The sequence below is a fragment of the Epinephelus fuscoguttatus genome, linkage group LG20 (genome assembly GCF_011397635.1).
Source record: "Epinephelus fuscoguttatus linkage group LG20, E.fuscoguttatus.final_Chr_v1".
NCBI lineage: Eukaryota > Metazoa > Chordata > Actinopteri > Perciformes > Serranidae > Epinephelus > Epinephelus fuscoguttatus.
This window is the reverse complement of record NC_064771.1, coordinates 35,152,872-35,178,156: the sequence shown is the minus strand read 5'-3', so window position 1 is coordinate 35,178,156 and position 25,285 is coordinate 35,152,872. Positions and strand designations below refer to the sequence as shown.

At 41.6% G+C, this 25,285-nt stretch overlaps 1 protein-coding gene across 6 annotated transcripts in view; it reads right to left on the bottom strand.

Annotated features, from left to right (window-relative positions):
* Nucleotides 1-10,661: 10,661 nt before the first annotated feature.
* Nucleotides 10,662-25,285, bottom strand: part of LOC125880631 (serine-rich coiled-coil domain-containing protein 2-like) — a 92,139-nt gene continuing 77,515 nt past the window's right edge. For 4 of the 6 annotated variants that reach the window (XM_049563260.1, XM_049563259.1, XM_049563263.1 and 1 more), the window contains one exon: nt 10,662-22,470. In XM_049563260.1, the coding sequence (XP_049419217.1) occupies nt 22,030-22,470 (441 nt within the window). In that variant the 3' untranslated portion in view covers nt 10,662-22,029. The remainder of the gene's footprint in view (nt 22,471-25,285) is intronic. The other 2 variants (XM_049563264.1, XM_049563265.1) reach the window with 2 other exon arrangements.

Sequence of the window (25,285 nt, the reverse complement as noted above, 5' to 3'; positions counted from 1 at the left end):
CCAGTTAGCACCATAGCAACACAACCAGATGTTGAAAGATCAAATGATATTTCTGTCAGGAACACTTTATTCAATGAGACCTTTATTGCTATTTGCAGTATTAAATTTGGCGGTATTGCTCTGTTCTGGGGCCTCTCTGCCCTTCCATGCGCCTACGCAGAAATCCTTTTCCATACGCCTACATGGAAAGCAGCAGCAAAGACCCCTGGGAACAGAACAGAGCAGCATCAGTGACAAACAGAAATGACATTGATAAGTCAGACACAGCATAAAAAGGAGGAGCTGGGTGGAGGCGGGTTGCAAAGCAGCTTGCAGAGGAAGCAGCAACAGTAGGCAGGCCAGAGCAGTTTAGATAGGGCGCCCTGAATGAGATTTGGTTGCATAGAAAGGAATCTTGTGACTCCGTTCATCAATCAGCTGATCCATCAGTTGATTGGCTACTTGAGATCAGCTGATGTAGCTGGGACATTGACATTGTGTCTTTAGTAATTTGTTTACTTTCCTCACTTCTGTGTCTCTTCTCATGCGCTGAGCTGAACTGCCAATCGGAGTGATTTTATCAATCCACGGCTCCTCCGCCTGTGACACCGATTCAACACGTTGAATCTCCTGAAAAACCCAGAAAAGGGCCGACAAGTGGTGCTGCACGCTGCAAAAACTAAGACGACAGACGCTCACTGACAGTCCGACAGTTGATTAGAGTGTCAGAGCCTTAAATATGAAAATATTTATTACTATAATTGAGGTTTGAATTGAAAGTTTGCAGTCCCAACAACTGCACAGACTCCTTCAAACACTCTTTTGACATGTTTTTCCTTCTTGTCGAAAAGTCTCTGCAGCTCGTCTTCATGCCTGACGTCTTCCTAACTGTGTGGAGAGAGAAAAGATGGCACAGCAGAGAAGTTTGGAAACTGTTTCACACACTTCCTTTTACTGGGAGTGAAATGCTGTGATGATCTTATGTGAGATAAAATGTGCAACATCTGTTTAATGGCGGCAAAGAAATGATATGAAACTCGAAGTTTATACAGCGCTGGAGTGAAATCTGCTCCATCATGAAAACAGCTGCTGCAGTGTGTTACAGTCACTGAGGAGGTTTGTGTTCATCCAAAAACACACTGAGACAGTGACACACAGATCTGAGGGTGTGGAGAGGGTTCTTAAAAGTCACTGATGAAACTACACGTTTCTATGTTATTTAAGACCTTCAGTGGGAACCAATGAGCTTAGAGCTGCGAGACACAGACAGGAAGTGAGGCCGTATCGAGAGACGCACTAACAGGTTGTTAGATTGAGTGTGAACATGAGATTTGATGATGATTGGGCTGGTATTGATCGACAGCTCAGAGCTCCGTCTGTCTCTGTTTGATTAGTATTTAAACAGAAACCCGTCGTCATTCATTCATTTTTATTCCCTGAAAATAAACGACCATAAAAGTTACCTGCTGCAGATTTAATGTCTTTTTCACTTCAGGGCTCAAAGCAATAAAAAAGATTTGAAAGACGAGACGAGAATTAATTTACACACACACACACACACACACACACACACACACACACACACACACCTGCCTCTCAGTAATTATTGATGAAGCTGATGACACGGAAAAACCTCATCTGATTATGCTGATTGGCTCTGATTGGCCCCGCCCCCACGCAGACACAGGTATGAGTGCTGACAGAGGAGAGGAAAAGGACAAAGTAAAGACAAGGAGGATGAAAAGAAAAGGCTGATGAGACGAGATGTGAGGAGAGGAAGGAAGGAAATGTGAAGGATGAAGGAGAAGAAGGCGAGGAAAATGGATGGAGAGGAGCTGCAGGGTGGAGGACAGGAAAACAGCAGAGACAAGATGAGGATGATGATATAGATGATGACACACCCAAAGACATTATTTAGTCATTTTGTGTCTCTATGTGGTCGTTTTGTGTCTCTTTGCGGTCGTTTGTGTCTCTTTGTGGTCATTTTGTGTCTCTGTAGTCATTTTGTGTCTCTGTGGTCATTTTGTTTCTCTTTGTGGTCATTTTGTGTCTCTTTGCGGTCGTTTTGTGTCTCTTTGTAGTCATTTTGTGTGTCTTTGCGGTCATTTTGTGTCTCTTTGTAGTCATTTTGTGTCTTTGTGGTCATTTTGTGTCTCTTTGTAGTCATTTTGTGTGTCTTTGCGGTCATTTTGTGTCTCTTTGTAGTCATTTTGTGTCTTTGTGGTCATTTTGTGTCTCTTTGTGGTCATTTTGTGTCTCTTTGCGGTCGTTTTGTGTCTCTTTGTAGTCATTTTGTGTCTCTTTGTAGTCATTTTGTGTCTTTGTGGTCATTTTGTGTCTCTTTGTAGTCATTTTGTGTCTCTTTGTAGTCATTTTGTGTCTTTGTGGTCATTTTGTGTCTCTTTGTGGTCATTTTGTGTCTCTTTGTGGTCGTTTTGTGTCTCTTTGTAGTCATTTTGTGTGTCTTTGCGGTCATTTTGTGTCTCTTTGCGGTCGTTTTGTGTCTCTGCGGTCATTTTGTGTCTCTTTGTAGTCATTTTGTGTCTCTTTGTGGTCATTTGTGTCTCTTTGCGGTCGTTTTGTGTCTCTTTGCGGTCATTTTGTGTCTCTTTGTAGTCATTTTTGTGTCTTTGTAGTCATTTTGTGTCTCTTTGTAGTCATTTTGTGTGTCTTTGCGGTCATTTTGTGTCTCTTTGCAGCCGTTTTGTGTCTCTTTGCGGTCATTTTGTGTCTCTTTGCGGTCCTTTTGTGTCTCTTTGTGGTCATTTTGTGTCTCTGTGGTCATTTTGTGTCTCTTTGTGGTCGCTTGTGTCTCTTTGTGGTCGTTTTCTATCTGCCCCTGGTCAGTACGTGCTAATCTGACATTTGACATTTTGCAGGTGAAGGCCGGGGCCCCTGACACTTTGGGCCCCTGGGCCAGTGCCCTGTAGGTCTGCTCAGTAATCCTTCCATGGACGGAGAAGCAACAGACGAGGGTGGGAAGTGGAGAATGAAGGAAGAAATTAGTGGAGAGGATTAAATGTTGTGTTTTTGATGCCAAATCTGAATCTGAAAAGAAACTAAAGCCCGTCAGACAAATGTAATGGAGTAAAAAGTATAATGTTTGTGTTTTTGCACAACAATGTTCAGACATTAAAATAATCTGTTTTGTACTTTATTACACACTTGTGAGTATTAAAAATAAACCCAGTGTCCCCTCATGAGGACTTTTTTGTTCTCCCTGTTCAAAGACGGTGCGTAGTGTTTTTATACTGATCAGGTGTGTCTCATCCCAAATATCGAGGAGAAATTAAAAATGCATACCAAACTACAGCTCATGTGTCAGGAGGTTCACAACATTTTGCCGATACAAGCTTTAACTTCAGTTTCAAAGGTTCTGAATGCAGGACTTTAACTTGTAGTGGAGTGTTTTCACAGCGTGGTGTTGGTTGGTTTATCTGAATACTTCCTCCATCAACTCTTATTAAACACAAATATATAGAGATAAAATTAGCTCCACTGATGCATCAATGATTATAATCCAGCTGTGTGATATTTATGAGACAAAGTGCCTTCAAAGCCTCCTTTAATTCTCACCAACTTCCAGGGCCTGATGGTCTCTTTCATCAGCTCGGCTCATTGTGGTTTTTTTATTGCTCTCGCTGCAGTTCTCAGATCAGCTCTGTCCTGCAGCTCTTCTATAAAACCGTAAACAGACTCATTGATCACGACGACATTATTATACGAAGAAACAAACCTCTGCGAAAAGATTCAGCACCATTTGTTTGTAATAACCTGCACTAACTGCTGAGCACAGTTCATTTAACACACATTTATTGGTTAATAATCAATCCTGGCTGAAAGTATCTGCAGCTGTCACCACGGATACAAAATCTGCTGCTTTACTGACCCTGTAATATGCAATAACAGCTAAACCCCATCCATTAAAAACACATTCATCCACCTCAACGCTGCACATATTTAATAAAGCTACAGGACGCCAGCGTGGTGATGATGGCGACGATTTGTCTGTTGCTATCGGAGACGACAGCGGCGCTTCTGGCTGGTTGTAAACGTGAGCAGAGATAATTTTAATAGAATAATTTGTCTGGATAAAAATGGCTGACGACGCTCAGGATTTAGAAAAGCTCCATAAGCTGTTTTGTAATTTGCAGGCGGAGGTCGTAATGATGACGTTTGTCTTTCAGCCTTAATGTGGCCTTATCTGACAGGAGCTGCGGCCAGAACAGCATTTCCCAGAAGCCCTCACTCTCTGTCTCCTGTTCATGCAGGAGATAAGCAGGTGGAAAGATTTACGGAGGTAAAGGAAAACAGAAATGATTAATAATGGAGGGAGAAAACTTTATGTATTTCCGACCAAAAATATTCATCTAGTTTATTAGTGTGTTTAAATAATACACATTATTGTTCTGCACGTATTGGTCTTGTTCTATATTTTGTTTTTATTCTTCAGCCCTGACATAGTCCTGACCTCAGAGCTCTCAAACACTGCTCACATTTTAGTTTCTCAGATGAAGTGTACAGAAGATTTGAAGTGCCTAAACAAGACGACAAACTACGGAAGCGTATTGCATTCACTTGACAAATAAAAAAGTTTTTCTGAGTAATTTATTTATTTTTCTGTTTTTTTGTGGTAATTTTTTTCCTGAACGAGGAAACGAGATACTTCAAAATCTCACGAGAAGCTCCCACCTGGCACCTGCAAGTGACCGGTGCCTGCGTAAAGTCGACAAACTAATGATAACACCATCTATATGACTTAAAGACAAGAGCATCTCCCAGTGTCTCAAACCCAAAACAAAGTAATACTGGATTAAATTAAACAAGCGGGTCATGTTTGCTTCCATTGTATTGAGCTTTCAAGGAAGGAATGAAAGCATCTGTTGCTCTATTGCTCTCTTAACTCCGAAAAAAATACTCAGAAAAACCGAAACAAAATTACACCGAAAACTGAAAAAATGACTCAATAAAACAGATTCTTTTTTTATTTGTCAAGTGAATGCAATACGCTTCCGTAACAAACAGATAATTATCCTTTTCACATTTTCTTTTTAAATTATGACACAAGAAATGATAACCAAAAAGAAAATACATTTCCATTTATTTATTTATTTATTTATTTATTTGAAATTTTTTTTCTCGTCGGAATTTTGAATCTTCCACGCTGCATCACAGCCGGGGTTTTGGCCCAAAATTCAACTTAAATTTGACGCAGAATACCAACAACAGGTGGTTTGAGTTGCCAACGTTATCTTGACGTTAAACCCAACGTTGTGTCATGCAGCTGGCAGGTAAAATCTGGTGAACACGTGAGGCTGTGACACTCTATAACAGACACACACACACACACACACACACACACACACACACTACAGTAATTTAGACACAACCTGGAGGCCGAACAAAGCGGGGAGGAGACATGTTTCCTCTCAGCTGTCTTCATTCAGCTCCAGGGCTTAAAAACACACTCTGATGTTCCACATCTCCCAGGCAGTGTCTCACACACACACACACACACACACACACACACACACACACACCTGTCTGAACACGTGTCGGTGCGTTCATGGCCTCGGGTGAAACAAACTGCGCAGCTCTCAAACAGCAGCAGGTTGTTCTGTTCACATCAGTCTGATCACAGCCGTCCAATCAGCTGAGAGGAACACAGTGAGGTCACACGTGTCAGACAGAGCACATGTAGCGAGGTCAGAGTGATGAAGACGTCTCACTGTTCAGTCACTCAGACAGAACACATGAGGAAGATACTGAATCATTCAGAGCTGCAGTCAGTGAAGAAAACAACCTGCGCCATCTTTGATCTGCAGCGCCTGAATGTAACTAAGTACTCTAGTTACTCAAGTACAATGTTGAAGCAGAAGTACTTGAGTATTTCTTTCTTCTGTTACTTTATACTTCTGCTGCACTCAGACAGAAATATTGTCCCTTTTACTGCGCTATATTTATTTGACAGCTTCTGTTACTTTTGACGTAGAAATAAGATATGACTTTTTTTTTTTAAATCAATATTTGGCATACATTTATTTTTCTCTTTTATATTACCATAATATTTAGCAAATTATTGTCAGTTTTTATGCTTTAAAAAATGATTCTATTTTTATATTTTTATTTGACCAAAAATAAAATTTTAGTTAGTTTAACTGAACAAAAGTCATGATCCTAAATTTGATGTGAAAGTAAAAAGACAGATTTACTTCCTGGTTGTGAAGATGTTTGTTGATCTCAGTTTTGAGGAGCAGCCGTCTCCGTTTCCATGACACCCACTCATCGTCATCATCACGCCATCACCGTCCCTGTCACTCCGCTTGGCCTTCAGGATGAAGATGGAGCGACGCCTCAGCTGACCATCAGTCCTGCTGCGTTCAGGGTGTCGGGACAGATGGGAACATTTTTCAGAATCGACCAGCGGGCTCAGATATTAAAGTTCAGCTGAGGACGATGAAGACGTCTGCGGGGAGACGAGGACACGTAATGAGGTCAGGATGAAGAGGCGGCTGTGAGGAGACGACAAACGTGTGGACTGAATTACAGACACGGAGGAGGAAGTCTGCACAGACGCATGAGAGGAGAACTTTACGAGGACATGGCGTCTTCTGTTTGGAGGACAGTTTTAATTCGGTAAAGTGAAACCAAATGACGGTGAAGCACCAACAGAGAGAAAACTGGCTCCAAATTCAACTTCACTATCTGCAATCTGCTGGTCTCCAAAAGGGGGCGGGGCAGAGGTGAAACCCATGTGATCCAGATACAGGAAATGAATCTAAAGTGAGCTGTCACAGTTTACCAACTGTCTCTGACTTCACCAAACCTTAACTGGAGCGATGTCAGAGCGTCCTGCTGATAAACACATCAGTTGGTGATTTTAAACGTTGCTCTGGAGGACGGAGACAAACACCAGAGTGTGTCGAGGACGTGTTGCTAAAAACGCCTGCTTTTATTTTGTAGGAAGATTTGTCCTTGGCAGAGGAGATGCAAGACGAGGAGAGCTTCCTGCTGAGAGTGAGAGGGATTATGGCCAGCTGAGTGTGTGTGTGTGTGTGTGTGTGTGTGTGTGTGTGTGTGTGTGTGTGTGTGTGTGAGAGAGAGACCCTCAGGATTTGTCTGTTTTTTTGTTTTTTAATCTTCAGCAGCAGGAAGCAGCCGGATGAGAAACTCAGACAGGGAGAGAATTAATCAGGAGGGACGTCAGAGAAACTTTACTAGACTTACCTTTTCTCTCTCTCTCACACACACACACACACACACACTGAGTGGTGCAGTATAAGGCTGTCAGGAGGGAGCTGACTGTAACTGAGTGCAGCTCCTCTGCTGCAGGTTCATTCAAAGTCTAAACAGCAAAGACATGAGTGTGTGTGTGTGTGTGTGTGTGTGTGTGTGTGTGTGTGTGTGTGGCTCACCCTGTTAGTTTCAGTTTCTGTCTGCAACATTTCAACATGACAGCAGACTACAGTAAATGATTCACACTCAGATCAGTGTGAGTTTTTCTCCTCTGTGTCTTTGTTTTATTGTTTCATGACTTAGAGGTCGAGCTGGTGGAACAGAACACGGTGCAAATGAATGAAGGTGAAGAAACATCAACTCTGAGGATAAAATATTTGACATGAACATTTTTACTGTAATATGAAAAACATGTCTGAGAGCAGAATCAAAGTGACTGGTCAAAGTCAGCATGAATAATAAATTGTTTTGTTGACTTGAGATTTCAGGGTTGTTGGATTTTTCCAATTTAGTTTTTAAAAAGTTCTCAGTGAGTTTTCAAAGTCAGGTTTGGAAGACACTGTGTTTTTTAAAACTGACAGATGTCAGGGGCAATAAGTGACCGCAGTGCAGCCGTGCTCACCTTTAAAACTTCTGAGGACGTTAAAACTCAAACTTCACAAAAACAACACTGAGACGCTCCGTGTGTTGTTCTTTGACTCAGTGTTGAACAGTGACTGTGGGAGACGTATCTCACTGTCTGAATAACAAATAAAGTCAAAGACAGAAATCAGGAAAAGAGCAGGTTTCAGACGCCATCACTCGAACACGTGTGGCAGAGTCCTGCAGCGGGTCAGGTGCCTGACAGGTGACCTCACACAGCTGTGTAACAGGTAAAATATGTATATATATAAATTCAGGTGTAAAAATAAAGCTCATGCTGGCGGGCAGTGGGTGAGAACAAAAATACATTTTTATTTTTCAGAATAAAACAAAGTAAACAGATGTGCAGTATATGTGTAATATTAAACATCTAAATCACTATTATCAAGCTGCAGTTCCTTTTATTTTGAAAGTCAGTGACACAAGTGTAACCTTTGACCCCGTGGTCACACTGGTCACCGACGTGGAGGACTCCAGCCATGAACCTTTGCAGCCCGAGGATGAGGTGGCAGCCTACATTGAGTTCAAGACACCCAAGGAGGATCCTTTGGAGAAATATATATTAAAAAATGTCAGAAAAAATGGAAATAAAATGTCAGAATAATTTTATTGAAATGTCCAAAAAGTGTTCATGAAATGTCCAGAAAATTACACGTCCAAAAATTATAAATAAAATCTCCAAAAATTATTAATGCCCCAAAAAATGTAGATAAAATGTCCTGAAAAAATCTGAATAAACATCCAAAAAATATTTACTTAAATTTCCAAAAAAGTGTTCATGTCCAGAAAATTATAAATAAAATATCCAAAAAATATTGATAATATGTCCAAAAATTAGAAATAAAATGCCCCAAAAAATGTTGATAAAATGTCCGTAAAAAATCTGATTAAACATCCAAAAAATATCATTTAAATGTCCAAAAAAGTGTTCATGAAATGTCCACAAAATTATAAATGTCCAAAAAATGTTAATGTCTAAAAAAAATTCTGAAAATTTCTTAAAAAAATTTAATTAAATGTCAGCAAAATATATGAAAATGTCCCAAAAAATTGTTCATAAAATGTCTGAAAACATGATAAAATATTTGAAAAAATATATAATAGAAAAAAGGAATTGAAAGAGACATGACTTAAACGTTTCCTAACCTGGCAGTGATTGAATGTTTTCACCACCATTCAGGTGTCGGTGCAAAGTTTTATAAAACACCAAAATAACCACCTGACAAATAAACCAAAAGACCAAAAAAAAAACAAAAACAAATTTACGCAGACATAAATAAACAAACAGACCTCAGACTTCAGTCCATCGTCATGGAAACAGACTCGACAGACTCAGTTCGGTTGTAGATTATTTTTATTTCAGCTTCTCAGCAGCATCAGAAACATCTCAGCCAATGACAGAAGAGGACAATAAATATGAACCAATAATCGGCCAATCATAACAGGGCTACACACGTCTTCAAGGCTCGGCTTCGGTCCAAACAAACTTCCTGCGCTCGGCACCGAAACAGGATGTGATGTCACAGGTCTGACGCAGGACACATTGAACACATATGATATTGACACAGATGAGCGACAGCAGACACACCAGTGATTTATTTCTTCTAACATCTGGATTTTAAAATCTTAACCAATGAGAGGCGAGCTCACAGCTGTCCTGAACAATGACGCCGTGCTTACATCACATGGGAACATGTTTAAGGTGACATCACACTGTCAGAACGCCATGATTGTAGTTTCCTGTGTGGACTGACACATTAAAAACCACAAGCAGAAAACACTCAGAGGTTCAATGATGAAGATGTCAGTGATGATGATGGTTTACAGGGACAGGTGGTGAACTAATGACACAGGTGCTACAAACAGCCTTAAATTCTTCTTCTTTGCCCTTTTATTGATAAATCTTAATTTTGTTGGTTTGAGTTGAAATAAAACGACGTTTCAGGAAGTTCACCTGAGCTCTTCTTTTCTGGAGTTTTAAACTCCCAAACTAAAATTATTTTCCAGCGTGAAACATGAGTGCAGCTGTTTGAGCCGAGAGAGACAAACAAAAACAAACAAAAAAAAGCCAGATAATGAAAACAAAAAACAAAGAACAGAAATAAAACGCAGCAGCAGAGACAGAGCTGAACGAAGCCTCACGTCGTCTCCTTTACATCGTTTAAAGTGCATTTTCAGACTGAGATTCTTTACAAGCTCACACTTCAGTGTTAATATTAATAATAATAATTACAGTAGGTAAGACTCTGTACAGTTTATCACATAAATAAGAGTTAGCACGGCGGCTCCAGAGTTATTGCACACAAACTAAATTCAACAGAACCAGCAGGTGACACAGGAAACAGCAGGAAGTTCGTCAACATAAACACCTGTCCTTCAAGTTTTCAGAATAAAAGTATTGTTCCCCAGACGATACAGAGAGAGTGCAGAGTACAGGACGCAGCAGAGTGGATATACTGGATACATGTGAGTACATTATTCTGCGGCGATACGACATGAGGACGATATTAAATGTTTGTTTAAATACGTGTAGATACAGTGAGTGAAATATTATCGACGGCAGAGCAGCTTCCTGTCGAGACCATGACGGAACATCTGCAAAACATCCAAACATCCTGCTTTATTCACGCTGCCCGGGTTGTTGAGACTCAACACTTCCTGCACAGATGTTCCACAATAAAAGCCTCTCCACGTGTTACAGAGACGAGCTCTCCTCGTGTGGAAGACTTTTAATGTGAAATGTCTCCAGAAAGTGTTTAAAGAGCGGCAGAGTCGATGTTATTTGGGAGTAAAAACTGTTGAAGAGAGAAACTTGTGTCCCGTGGAAATGTGTGTTGTGATGACATTTAACAGAAACGTATTGTAGAGCAGGTAATTATTGTTTTACCTCGGCCTCTGTTGGTTTGTGCGGCACTGAATTCAGGCTTTAATTTGAGACTTTACAACATCTGATCTTTCTCTGAGCTTAAAAAAAACTTTTTAAGATTCATTTCAGTGTTTAGTGTCTTTTATCACATCCACATCCACAAATAAAAAACACACAGTAATGTCAGAAAGGACTAAATGATCTTTTACACTGAGAAGAAAACATGAAACAGTCGTGTGGTTTTTCGTCTGACGACAGAAACAGAGGTCACTTAACTTACAAAAACACATCCGTATATCAGAGGACATGATGCAGATGTGTACACCGGAGCGTTCTGCCAAAAACCAACATCCAGATTCTGAATGTCTCGGACGTAATCGGTCTGTTTGTGATGACTTCCTGTTTCTCAGCTAGCAGTTTATATGGGAGAGGCCACGAAGTAAATGAGAACAACAACAACAACAGCAGCTGGAGATGTGAGGAACATATCAGCAGCTTTTTTAAATAAGGCGGAACTTCTTTCATCCTGGAGGACGTCACTGGTGGATGCCTCCTTTAGGTCCTGATCACACAGAAAGTGATTGTTTTGATGAGAATGAAGCTTTTTGCTCGCTGTGTTTGCGTCGCTACGTGCCTCGTGTTTCCGCGATCTAGGCGTCTGGCATTTTTGCCGTAGCGCTCTGAACTCCTCAGAGCAGAAAAGCGCCCACGTCATCTCCGCTTTTTTCCCATTGTCCAATGGGATGATTTGAGAGCCGAGCCTTCTGTGGTGATCAAAAAACGCACGTCTAAAAAGACGCTTGAACGCTATTCAGACGTGCCGTATTATAAGAAAACAATGGTTTTACTGGCGTCGCATTTCTGGCATTTCATCTCAGTGTGATCGCTCCCTTAGAGTAGGGAGGCGATGGGGTGGTTGCCTGGAAACAATAAAAAGGTGCAGCGAGATTTTTTTTTTGTTTACTAGTGGCATTCAATTTAAAGAAAAAAAAGGCAGTTGGGCGCACCTCATGTTTTGTAACCTCTGTGTGATCAGAGCTTCAACCTCAGAGCTCACAGCGCCACCTACAAGCAGCTCACTGTGAGCGTGCCTGAGCATGTGTGTCTTGGGACGTCTTGGGACGTCTTTTCTACTAGAAGCAGCAAAGTTTTGGTATTTTTACTTAAAAAATAACGTAAAAATACAACTAACTGATTGTCAGAATTATTGATGATTACTCCGTCAACTGATTGTTTCAAGGTTAAATTACAGATAGTAATGATTCTCAGTGAGCACAACAACATCCGTGTTTTCCTGTCGGCACCGATAAGGAAATGTTTCAACCTACAGCCAGTTTGGAAAACCAACCTTATATTAAATAAATATTGATCAAATTAAGACTCTCTCTTCATGTTGCTTGGTGTCATAGTTTCTGTCTCTGGAGGTTTTTCTGTCCTGATGAGATCTGAACATTAAACTCAGAGCTGTGAACGATGTGAAGCATTCTGCCAAAGCAAACTGTTCTCACAAGCTTTTAGGATTCAGAGACAGAAACATGAAGGGACACGAAGGCTGCAGTGAAGCCTTGAGACGACTCTGAACTTTAAGAGCAATCAGTGATGTTTTTTGTTTACGCCTGTACAAGACGTCGTTTTTGTGACACAGAAATCTTTAACCTTGTCGGAAGCTGAACAACAGCCGGCTATCATTTATTTTCCTCCCCCGTTAGATGGATCTTCCTCGTGTACTTGTGTCTCTTTTCACGTCCAATTTCAATTCAGCTTTCAAAAAGGAGGGTACGTTTTATTTTGTTGAATTGTGGAATCAATTGAAAAGCCTCTCTGCAGTGTGCGAGTGAAGTTGAAGCAGAGCAGCTGATGCTCGGCTGTGAACGCACCCCGCTGGGTATTGTGTCACTTGCATGAATTAGCACGGCTCAGCTTGCTCTGCTGGAAGCTAAAGAACACGTCTGAGGAAGAAGAATGGCTCCACTTAAAGAGCGCCGTGACGCAGCATAAAGTTAAGATATCATAAAAAATATATTTGAGGAAGATTCCTGAAATTGGGATTCATATCAGCGGGGATTATAATACATGATGAATGTTCTGTGACTGAGAAATCTCTCTGCGCTGAAGAAACATGTCAGATCCAAGAGAAACGGCACCATGTGGAGGTTATTAAAACAGTTACAGCTGCTGTGGGAGATCTGAGGGCAGAAGAGTCTGCAGGTTTCCGGGCTGATAATGTTTATATGATCATACTTCATGTCATGCAGCCTGCAGCAACAACTCAGCAGCTGAAACAGGAAAATGGTCGTTTAGAGACCAAAAAATTCCATCAGTTTGCTATTTTTAGAAGAACGTTTGGGCCGATCTAAAGTTGGTTTTCAGGTTAAATCAAGTCAGGCTGATTCTGGACGTCAGAGGCCGTGATTGAGAAGTACAGTACCTCTACTACTGGCTGATAATTATCATCTTTTTAAATGAAAATACAAAGCATGACATTTGTATTATTGTGACGTCATTTCTTTGAGTATCTTCAAATGCTTCATGTCCCTAAAATCTGTACAGCCAAAGCTAAAAGGTTACATAATGCCGGGTTCACACTACACGATATCAGCCCGACGCAGTGAGGTACAGTGTCGGCTCGGATCGTGAACGTCAAAGTGTCGTACACGATCTTGTGGAGTGTGTCATAGTAGACGACAACTGAAGCCACGACTGGGACGCCTCACGACGTCCCAACAGAAAGTCTAGCATGTTTGATTTTCTTTTTGTCGTTCACGACTTCACGACCGTCATCTATTATTGTGCTTTTAGTGTTAATCTGCTCCTGTTTGTCCTGTCAGAGTAAACGCATCGCGCCGTCATTTCAAACTCAACACTTCCTGTATCCGTTTCAAATTAAAAGTCCCATATAATTTCCTAAAAAAGCTTTTATTGTGAAATATTTGCAGAAACTTGTTGTGGAGGATTCAGTGACTTTTCATGCGGTGCTTCAAATGTAGCTCCGCCCATCTGGTGACACTTTTTACGTTACTACAGCAACACTTCAGCTGGCACGTGAACAGACATAATAGTAATAATAAAAATAGGACAAGCATAATCTGAAAGATGACCAGCGACGATTGGTTGAGGACAAACGTGTAGTCCTTTTCAGTCGGCAAAGTCATGGCGAGAGTTTATGACTCTATCAGAACGGAGCAAACTGTCATGAAGTCTGAACCCGGCATTAAAGCTGCAGTTGTACTGTACTGTAGTTTAACTTAAATCAAGACTCAACTGAAATTCAATAAAGTTGAAAACTGCAAGAACTATAAACGTACAGATAAGACTGTCGGCGTGAGGGCCGCCTGACGTCCCTCCTGTTGTTCACTTCCAGCTGTTTTGTCAGCGGAGGATTTTAATTGGCCGGTCGGCTGCTGGGAGGCAGATTAACTGTTATTCCTCCTTGTAAATGAATCCCTCTTTAAGATGAAGTGACCTTCAGGTCTGAGCTCACTCTCAGCCAGCAGCCGGTCTTTAGAGTTTGTTTGAGGGTGAGAATATTCAGCAGGTAAATCCGGTGTTAAGCTGCGGCTAAGACTCCGTTAATCTGCTCTTGTTTTAGCCCCAAATCCTCCTGCTGATGACACACGGCGCCGATGAACAATAAACTCTACGACTAAACTTTCATGGCAGATACAAACGAGTGGTCAGTGTTCTAACACGGATGTTTCAACCTGTCAGGCCTGGAAGGGAAGGAGAGAAGGAGATAAGGAAACAACGTGGAGAACGAGAAGATACAGAGGTTAAAACAAGAGGTTGAGGAGAAGGCAAAGGAAAGAAGGAGAGAAGGATATAAAAGAACGAGGAGCAAGGTGAAGAGAAGGAAATGAGGTATGAGGAAAGGAGAACACAGTGAAGACATCGAGAGGGTAAGAAAGCAAAGGAGGAAGTGAAGGAAAGAAAACGAGGTGCAGAAGGAAAGAAGAAGGAAATTGGGGAAGTGAGGAGATAAGAAAGGAAACAAAAAAACAAGGAAAAGGGACATGAAGGGGATGTGAGGGGTGAGGAAAGAAGGAGGAAAGGAAAGGAGGAGGTAAGGAAGAAGGAGAGGTAATGAAGATGAGGAGGAAGCTGAACTGAGGGGAAAGGAATGGAGGAGGTAGGTAAGGTAAGGAGGTGCAAACAGAACAAGGAAGTGAGGAAGGAAAGGAGGAGACAGGAGGAAAAATGGAAGGAAGGGATTACTGGGATTTGAACTGACACCGTTTTTAAAATCCAATATGTGTGTGTGTGTGTGTGTGTGTGTGTGTGTGTGTGTGTGTGTGTGTGTGTGTGCGTGCGCGGGTGGGTGTGAGTTACAGGGGGCGCTCCTGATTGGCTGATGGGCAGCGGCGATGCGTCACATGTTGAGCATTTCGAGGCAAAACAAGCAACTCATCAGCATTGTTGTTTCTGTGTGTGTGTGTGTGTGTGTGTGTGTGAGAAACAACAGAGAAAAGACAAAAGTGAGGAGAGGTGGGATGCTGTTGCCGTGGCTGCCGGGCCATATCGCCATGGCAACCGGGCTTATCTACAACACCTGAGTGGTACCTGCTGGTGCTCTCAGGTGTGTGTGTGTGTGTGTGTGTGTCTTGGATTAAAACAGTAGTGAGGCACAGAGAAAAGAAGGAGATAGTAAAGGAAACCCAGAAGGAAAGGAAAGGAAAGGAGGATGCAGGAAAGGACAGAAGTATGTGGGAAGAGAACAGAGGATGTAGGACAGGAAGAAGGACTCAGGGAAGCAACTGAGTATGTAGGAAAGTAGGATGTGGGAAAGGACAGGATGGCGTGGATCAAGGATGTGAGGAAGGAAAGGAACGATGTAAGACAGGAGAGAAGGGTGTAGGAAAGAAAGGGGGAGGTAGGGAAGAAGGCTGAGGGAAGACTGAGGCCAGGAACAGTGGAGTAGGAAAGGAGAGGAGGAAATAGGAAAGGAACAGTGGATGTAGGAAAGGAGAGGAGGAAATAGGACAGGAACTAAGGATGTAGGAAAGGAGAGGAGGAAATTGGAAAGGAACTAAGGATGTAGGAAAGGAAAATGTAGGAAAAGAACAGAGGATGTAGGAAAGGAACAGTGGATGTAGGAAAGGAGAGGAGGAAATAGGACAGGAAATAAGGATGTAGGAAAGGACGATGTAGGAAAAGAACAGAGGATGTAGGAAAGGAACTGAGGATGTAGGAAAGGACGATGTAGGACAAGAACAGAGGATGTAGGAAAGGAATTGTGGATGTAGAAGAGGAGAGGGGGAAATAGGAAAGGAACTAAGGATGTAGGAAAGGACGATGTAGGACAAGAACAGAGGATGTAGGAAAGGAACTAAGGATGCAAGAAAGGAGAGGAGGAAACAGGACAGGTACTAAGGATGAAGGAAGGGACAATATAGGAAAAGAACAGAGGATGTAGGAAAGGAACTAAGGATGCAGGAAAGGACGATGAAGGAAAAGAACAAAGGATGTAGGAAAGGAACTAAGGATGTAGAAGAGGAGAGGGGGAAATAGGACAGGCACTAAGGATGTAGGAAAGGACGATGTAGGACAAGAACAGAGAATGTAGGAAAGGAACTAAGGATGTAGGAAAGGACAATGTAGGACAAGAACAGAGAATGTAGGAAAGGAACTAAGGATGTAGGAAAGGACGATGTAGGACAAGAACAGAGGATGTAGAAAAGGAACTAAGGATGTAGGAAAGGACGATGTAGGACAAGAACAAAGGATGTAGGAAAGGAATTGTGGATGTAGAAGAGGAGAGGGGGAAATAGGAAAGGAACTGAGGATGTAGGAAAGGAACTAAGGATGCAGGAAAGGAGAGGAGGAAACAGGACAGGAACTAAGGATGAAGGAAGGGACAATATAGGAAAAGAACAGAGGATGTAGGAAAGGAACTAAGGATGTAGGAAAGGACAATGTAGGACAAGAACAGAGGATGTAGGAAAGGAATTGTGGATGCAGGAAAGGAGAGGAGGAAACAGGACATGTACTAAGGATGAAGGAAGGGACAATATAGGAAAAGAACAGAGGATGTAGGAAAGGACGATGTAGGACAAGAACAGAGTATGTAGGAAAGGAATTGTGGATGTAGAAGAGGAAAGGGGGAAATAGGACAGGTACTAAGGATGAAGGAAGGGACAATATAGGAAAAGAAAAGAGGTTGTAGGAAAGGAACTAAGGATGTAGGAAAGGACGATGTAGGACAAGAACAGAGGATGTAGGAAAGGAACTAAGGATGCAGGAAAGAAGAGGAGGAAACAGGACAGGTACTAAGGATGAAGGAAGGGACAATATAGGAAAAGAAAAGAGGTTGTAGGAAAGGAACTAAGGATGTAGGAAAGGACGATGTAGGACAAGAACAGAGGATGTAGGAAAGGAATTGTGGATGCAGGAAAGGACGATGTAGGACAAGAACAGAGGATGTAGGAAAGGAACTGTGGATGTAGAAGAGGAGAGGAGGAAATAGGAAAGGAACTAAGGATGTAGGAAAGGACGATGTAGGACAAGAACAGAGAATGTAGGAAAGGAATTGTGGATGCAGGAAAGGACGATGTAGGACAAGAACAGAGGATGTAGGAAAGGAACTGTGGATGCAGGAAAGGAGAGGAGGAAATAGGACATGAACTAAAGATGAAGGAAGGGACAATATAGGACAAGAACAGAGGATGTAGGAAAGGAACAGAGGATGTAGGAAAGGATGATGTAGGACAAGAACAGAGGATGCAGGAAAGGAACTGTGGATGCAGGAAAGGAGAGGAGGAAATAGGACAGGAACTAAGGATGAAGGAAGGGACAATATAGGAAAAGAACGGAGGATGTAGGAAAGGAACTAAGGATGTAGGAAAGGATGATGTAGGACAAGAACAGAGGATGTAGGAAAGGAATTGTGGATGCAGGAAAGGACGATGTAGGACAAGAACAGAGGATGTAGGAAAGGAACTGTGGATGCAGGAAAGGAGAGGAGGAAATAGGACATGAACTAAAGATGAAGGAAGGGACAATATAGGACAAGAACAGAGGATGTAGGAAAGGAACGGAGGATGTAGGAAAGGACGATGTAGGACAAGAACAGAGGATGCAGGAAAGGAACTGTGGATGCAGGAAAGGAGAGGAGGAAATAGGACAGGAACTAAGGATGAAGGAAGGGACAATATAGGAAAAGAACGGAGGATGTAGGAAAGGAACTAAGGATGTAGGAAAGGACGATGTAGGACAAGAACAGAGGATGTAGGAAAGGAACTAAGGATGCAGGAAAGGGCGATGCAGGACAAGAACAGAGGATGTAGGAAAGGAATTGTGGATGCAGGAATGGAGAGGAGGAAATAGGACAGGTACTAAGGATGAAGGAAGGGACAATATAGGAAAAGAACAGAGGATGTAGGAAAGGAACTAAGGATGTAGGAAAGGATGATGTAGGACAAGAACACAGCATGTAGAAAAGGAATTGTGGATGCAGGAAAGGAGAGGAGGAAATAGGACAGGTACTAAGGATGAAGGAAGGGACAATATAGGAAAAGAACAGAGGATGTAGGAAAGGAACTAAGGATGTAGGAAAGGACGATGTAGGACAAGAACAGAGGATGTAGGAAAAGGAACTGTGGATGCAGGAAAGGAGAGGAGGAAATAGGATGGGTACTAAGGATGAAGGAAGGGACAATATAGGAAAAGAACAGAGGATGTAGGAAAGGAACTAAGGATGCAGGAAAGGATGGTGTAGGACAAGAACAGAGGATGTAGGAAAGGAACTGAGGATGTAGGAAACGAATTGTGGATGCAGGAAAGGAGAGGAGGAAACAGAACAGGAACTAAGGATGAAAGAAGGGACAATGTAGGAAAAGAACAGAGGATGTAGGAAAGGAACTAAGGATGTAGGAAAGGACGGTGTAGGACAAGAACAGAGGATGTAGGAAGGGAACTAAGGATGTAGGAAAGGACGATGTAGGACAAGAACAGAGGATGTAGGAAAGGAACTGAGGATGCAGGAAAAGGAATTGTGGATGTAGAAGAGGAGAGGGGAAAATAGGACAGGTACTAAGGATGTATGAAGGGACAATATCGGAAAAGAACAGAGGATGTAGGAAGGGACAGGATGGCGTGTCTGAAGGATGTGGAAAAGGAAATGAACGATGTAAGACACGAGAGAAGGGTGAAGGAAACAAAGGAGGAGGTAGGAAGTAGGATGCAGACAAGGAATGGAAGGAAAGATGGATGCAGGACAGGAAAGGTAAACGTAAGAAAGGAATGGAGAATATAGGAAAGGAAAGGGAGTTGTAGGCCAGGAACAGAGGATGTAGGAAAGGAGAGGAGGAAATGGGAAAGGAGAAATGAGTGCTGGGACAAAAGAAGCAAAGTAAAGACCAAGTAGAACCAACAGCCTCCTCCCTTCACCTCCTCACCTCTTCTCCTCCACCTCTCGGAGGTGGTTAAAAGTTTGGCTTTTTTACTACAAAGAAAGACGAAAATGACTTTAATGATTAACTGACTGTTAAAATGAAAATGATTTTCACACCAGGTGTTGTTGTTGTTGTTGTTGTTGTTTCACTTCATTTGTCAGTAACATCTTAAAGCTGCAGTGACGTCTTAATGTCCGTCTTCTGTCTCTAACGACAGCACGTGTGATGTTTGATGATAAACGACCAAAAACAGAACTGATATCTGAGATCGTCCGTCACCTTCTTCAGCTGCATGCAGTGTGAAACTAATCTAACTTTGTTTTGCATATATTTTTTAACAGCTCGACTGGTGCTCAGTGGCACGCGGGCAGGGCAGGGTGTCAGTCTGGGGGGGTTGAACCTATGATGTTGCATATTCTGATTGCATACAGTGTCACTAATATCAGAGCGAGCGGCGTGGTGTGAGCAGAGTCTCCTGACTGATGATCGCTGACATGGATGAGATAATACTTTACTCGTCTGAGTATTTAATGTGTCGGCAGAGAGTAAATGTCAGCTGGCTCATTTTTTACCATTTCACCAGGTATTTTCTGCGACTCGCAGCGTGATCTCGACAAAATGTTAATGTGAGTACGGATCCTGTAAATGTCTCAGAGGAGCAGTGATGTGCCTCACAAAGTGACTGATGGAGGAGGGCTCACATTTCAGACACAAATTTCTCCTCCTCTGCTGAAGGTTGATAGTGAAATAAATAAATGTTTAGCTGAGTTTCTCTGAAGGATCCAGACTTCGCTCTGTTAGTTTAAGGTCTCTGTGTGCTCCAAACAAACATGTCTGAAGTCAGAAAAAGCCTCCTGGCTGCTGCCCTGATCTCGCTCCATTCAACAGGTGTGTGTGTGTGTGATTATCTCCATGAACTCCCAATATTTACATTATAGTAGGGGATGGAAAAGTGCATGAACTGGTATTTGCTTTTACAGATTTGTGGGTGTCTTTATATACTCCACATATAAGCCACCACATGTACTTAAATTAACAAAAGTAAAAGTACTGGTTGTGGAGTTAATCACACGGTTTGTCTATAAAATCTTGATCTGCAAAGGAACGAGCGACGAGTGTGTGTATCAGATAAATGAAGAACTGTGGTGGAGTGGAGGTATAAAGTAGCGTAAAATAGAAATACCTAAGTACAAGTACCTAAATGTTTCTTGAGTAAATGTACTTCATGAAATTCCAGTGCTGCACTGTTTGAAGCACACTGAGACCTTCACCCTCATCTGGTCTTCAGTCGAGCTCCAGGGTGTTTAAATCTCCGCTGTCAGCTCCAACATGATGACGCTTCAGAAAACAAGAGATAACACCTTGTTTTCAACAAAGATGGCTGAACCATGCAGGAGCAAAGTCATCCAGACTGGAGGAAGGAAGTTTTAATCTTGAAATATTCAGCATTTAACCGTCAGATTATTGCACTAATCAACCGCAGCTGTACCTCTGGTTGTAAAATGCATTTGTCAGCGATTAAAACCCCTCAATCTAAAGTAAATGGAACGAGTGAAATCAAGAATTAATCCTCGTTTTCTGGATTCACAAGAATAAAACTACAAGTGGAGACGAGAAAGAACAAACCGAATGTGAGGCCCAGACCGGACACGTGACGCAGACAGCGAGAGGATCTGAAGAGCTTATTTTCTCTGAACATAAAAAAAAGTTTCTGACCTTGGAGACGTGTTGTTTTGCAGAGCAGCAGGTCTGAGTCTTAAATGAACACATAAACAGACGGAGGGATGGAAGGATCCTGCGTTTGGGTGTTTGGGCGACTCCCCAGCGAGGAAGACTTGGTGCCCTTGCTGGAGGAGATTTCAGTGAGGGGGAGGATGAAGGGTGGGAGAGCAGCAGGGTCCAAGGAGTTTCCACGCTGTCGGCTTGAAGTCAGACAGGAAGTGAGTCAGTCAGGCACACGAAGAATAAAACTCCTTCCTAACACACAGCGAGTGTCGCGAGAAGAAGCACGACGTCGTCCGCTGAGAAACGACGAGCTTCCAGTGTGAACTTTTTGTCTTTGACTCATTAACTAATGGAAATAAATAATAAATACCACACGTAATGTTTCATAAGAACATCATTTGAAAGTTTTTGCTTCAATAATCTCAGAGAAAACTGACTGATATATTTTGTACAAGCTGTTCGGATGTTTTGAGAGTTACTTTACGGTAGTGTCTGTATAGTATCCTTGAAAGAACTTCAATTTATTCATCACTGAAAACTTTATTCTCCTCGTTGATTTGCCGGCTGCAATTAACTGGAGTTAATTATCTGAAAGTGCCAGGGAGGTTTCACGGAGAAAATAAAAACAACAAATTAATTTGTGCTCTTGATTTAATATCATAACATACATTTCTTGTAGAGAGCAGCAAACAGCTTGGACGTGTTTGGCTGGCGCTGAGTTTTTATGAACTGGACAACATCTGCAGCATCATCAGAGTGTTTTGTCTGTAAAATGGATCTCAACGATAATGTAGCGTCGTGTTGAAGAGCCAAAACCTGAAGCATTTTCACATTAAACCATATTAAACCGACGCCATGAAGGTGATGCATGAGGCCAAATCGAGGGCGCAAATTGTTAAATTGTGCAAATCATTATTATTTTTTTTCCGTGACACCTCCACAGAACACGGCCTCCATTTTCTCCACGCCTGGGACCAAATATCATCAAACACTGTTCTGAAGTTACAGTTACATATCAGTGTCACGTCGCTGTATGAAATCATTGTGGGACCTGTCAAATAAAGAGTTTCAACCTTTATTATCAGTCACAGTGCTCAAAATATCAACAATAAATAAGTTAAGTGTTAATAATTTAACGAGTTTAGGATCAATCACGTCGCTGCGTTTTAGGAAGGTGGATAACAGGCCGACAGCTCAGTGGCTCTTTGGCTTGGGGAGGCGCGAGGAGCCAGAGGTGAAGACTGCCATTTTGACCTTTACCCCAGAAGTGCCGCTGCCCTCTGGATCGTGAGACACCTTCGTCTTCGCAGCTGAGGCAGAGGTGGGGTTAGGTCTGGAGGTCTGACACGTGAAGAGGTGGAGTTTTGAGGGCTGCGGGGGCAGCAGCTGGGACCTGCTGTAGGTTCTTCTCCTCTCCTTCGTCTCTCCTTGCTCCTCTTTCCTTGTGTCCTTTCCTCCCTCGGTCATGCTGTGGGTGCCGTTGGTGTCAGGACAGAGTGGGAGGCTGTCAGCGGGGATGTGGGGTTGGGTGGAGCAGGCGCTAGCTGGAGGCAGAGCTCGGGTTGGGGGTGGAGCTGGGCATCGGTGCGTCAGTGGTTCCTGGACTTCTTGGCTGGAGGGGTGAAGTATCTGTGACTGGAGACAAAGAAGAAGAAGAGGAAGGTCAAAGACAACAAGTAGGAGTCATGTTCTCTACGTGTCAAACTGCTGATATACAAACACACAAAGCATTAATGGAATGAAAAATTCTTGTTCAGCTTTTGGTTGGACTAAAACACCTCAACAATGGTTTTATTAATGTTTTTCTTTAATAAAAATCAGTATTATGACAGTTAACCATAGCTGTATATGCACCATGCTAACTAAGCTAACAGCTAGCGTTAGCTCCACCCTCTTGTCCAAATATGCTGTTCGTCCAGTACCCATACTACCACACTGTATAGTAAGCCAGGAAAAGATTCCCAATACAGAGTATGTCAAATGCAGTTTGCCAGAAATACCAGGATGTTCTACGACATCCGGTCAGATTTTGCAGTCTGACAGTTCGCATGCTTTTCTGGCTGTTCGGACCCACAATCCTCGCAATGATGGACGACAGCGCTTTCAATGAGTGATGTCACACTGGCTGCGTCCTTGAATTTATACGGTCTATGTTATTTTCAGATGTTTCTCACTCTGTGTGAGTTGGATGTTCAACCACACCTGCCGTCACGGGCCTGTTTACTAGTGTGGAAACATTTCTAAATACTTCGACCAAACCAAAATCAAACGGGGAATTCGATATTGTCCATTTACTGTGAAGGAACTTGAGGTTTGGAGTTATAACTTCATTGATGCGAGTTTAATTAATCTCCTTAAACTACAGAGGAATCTACATGGAGCTCTGCTTTTTTTTTTTTTTTTTTTTTTTTTTAAAAATGAATACAAAGCAGTTTAAAGGTTTTCAGCGTGCAGCATCAGGAAGGAAGTTTTGTTTGAATTCTGACACAGACGCAGATTTAAACTGTATCTCTGATGCTCATGCTCCTCTTATCTGAGCTGCACACACACACACACACACACACACACACACACACACACACACACACACACACACACACACACACAGGCATGTTGATAACTTTGCTTCATTGATCGCAGCCTGTTTGAATATAATAAAGACAGACAAACAAAGAAACAGAAACAGAGGAGCGAATCCTCCTTTGTTATATAATTTATCACTTGTTGGTGGTGAGAAGAGAAAAAATGGTTTTGGAGAGTGCGAGAGAATAAGAGGGAAAAATGAGTTATTCTTTCAGATGAGTGGTCATTTTAGACATCCACACTTTGATCTCTGTGTGTGTTTGAGTGTGTGTTTCTCTGTGTGTGGCTGCTTCTGATGTGTGTGTGTTGTTGCTTTGATCTAGGTGTGTCCTGCTGCTTACGTTGTATATGTGTGCAATATGGTTTTATCTAAGAGCTGCTGGAGGAACAGAAAATAGATCTGTTTCGCACGTCATTAAAAGGTTTCAGACTCACGACAACTTTATTTCTCTTTATTTGTTTATCGTCTCTCTTCTGCAGTGAAGTTCGCTCACCACAGAATATTTTTTAATTTCTCTATTTTATTTTCATCAATTACAGCTCCTCTGTTTCCAGTGTTGTGTTCTGACGTCAGTAAAAACCAGACGACACAAAGTTTCAGACACAGTTTGGCACTGGGCCATCATCAGGGTCGCCACTTTCAGAAAAGTCAGTATATTAGCTCACAAATATAAATGTAGGGTTATGTTATTATATCTCAATCTGTACATGTGCTGAAAACCTTGAAATGTCTACACACAGAAGTCATCATTCTCACATTTTTATTGTGACTTCTTTCAACTTTGGTTTCAGTTTTGATCAGTTCAATCGCTGCAGTTTGGGCAGACGCTGACATCATCAGCACAAGAAAGTTAGATCAGCTCAAGAAACATGAGGACAAATATAAAGAAGAAATATGAAGGACAAATATGAAAGAGACAATGATGTTTTGTTCAAGGATTTAAAAAAAATCTCTATAGCTGAGATCATTAAATATTCATTTTTGATTTTGGGGTAAAGTGTGGACTTTCAAAAATCTTCTCAATTTCCAAAATGTTCCAACTTTTCGAAAAATGCTTCCACATAAAGAAAAAGAAAATAAATGGTCAAAAACATCTTCTCAATGTCTGAAAAAAAACCCATACTTTCCAAAAATGTCTTTAGTTTCTAAAAATGTCAGAAATTTCCAAAATGACCCCAGTTTTCTAAAAATGTCACCACTTTGAATGTTTTTTCCACGTTAAAATATGTCTTCAACAAACAAAAAACCCTCACTTTCCAAAAATGTCCACACTTTGAAAGAAAAAATCCTGTTAAAAAAAAAAATCTCTTGACTTTTCAAAAAATCTTCACCTTCATCAAAATGTCCTCACTTTTCTAACAAATAAAATAAAATAATTCATCACTTACTGAAAATGTTCTCACTTTTCAAAAATATCACAACTTTCCAAAATTTACTTTAGTTTCTAAAAATGTCCTAAATTTCCAAAGTGTCCCCACTTTTCTAAAATGTCACCATTTGTCTCCAGTTTTCTGAAAACAAACAAATGAACAAATCCCAACTTTTAAAAAATGTCCCCCATTTCCCCAAAAACTATTCCTCATTTTCTGGAAACTTTTTTACTTTTCAAGATGTCTTGACATTCCAAAACCACCCTCACTTTCTAAAAATGTCATTAGTTTCTAAACACTCCTAAATTTCCCAAATTGTCCAAATTTCCAAAGCCCTTACTTTTCGAAAACATCCTAGTTTTTAAAAAAAATGTCAAAAATTTCCAAAAGTGTTCTCAATAATCTAAAAAAAATGTTCCTCACTTTCTGTAAAACTTCTCACTTTCCAAAAATGTCCACACTTTGAAAGAAAAAATCCTGTTTAAAAAAAAAATAA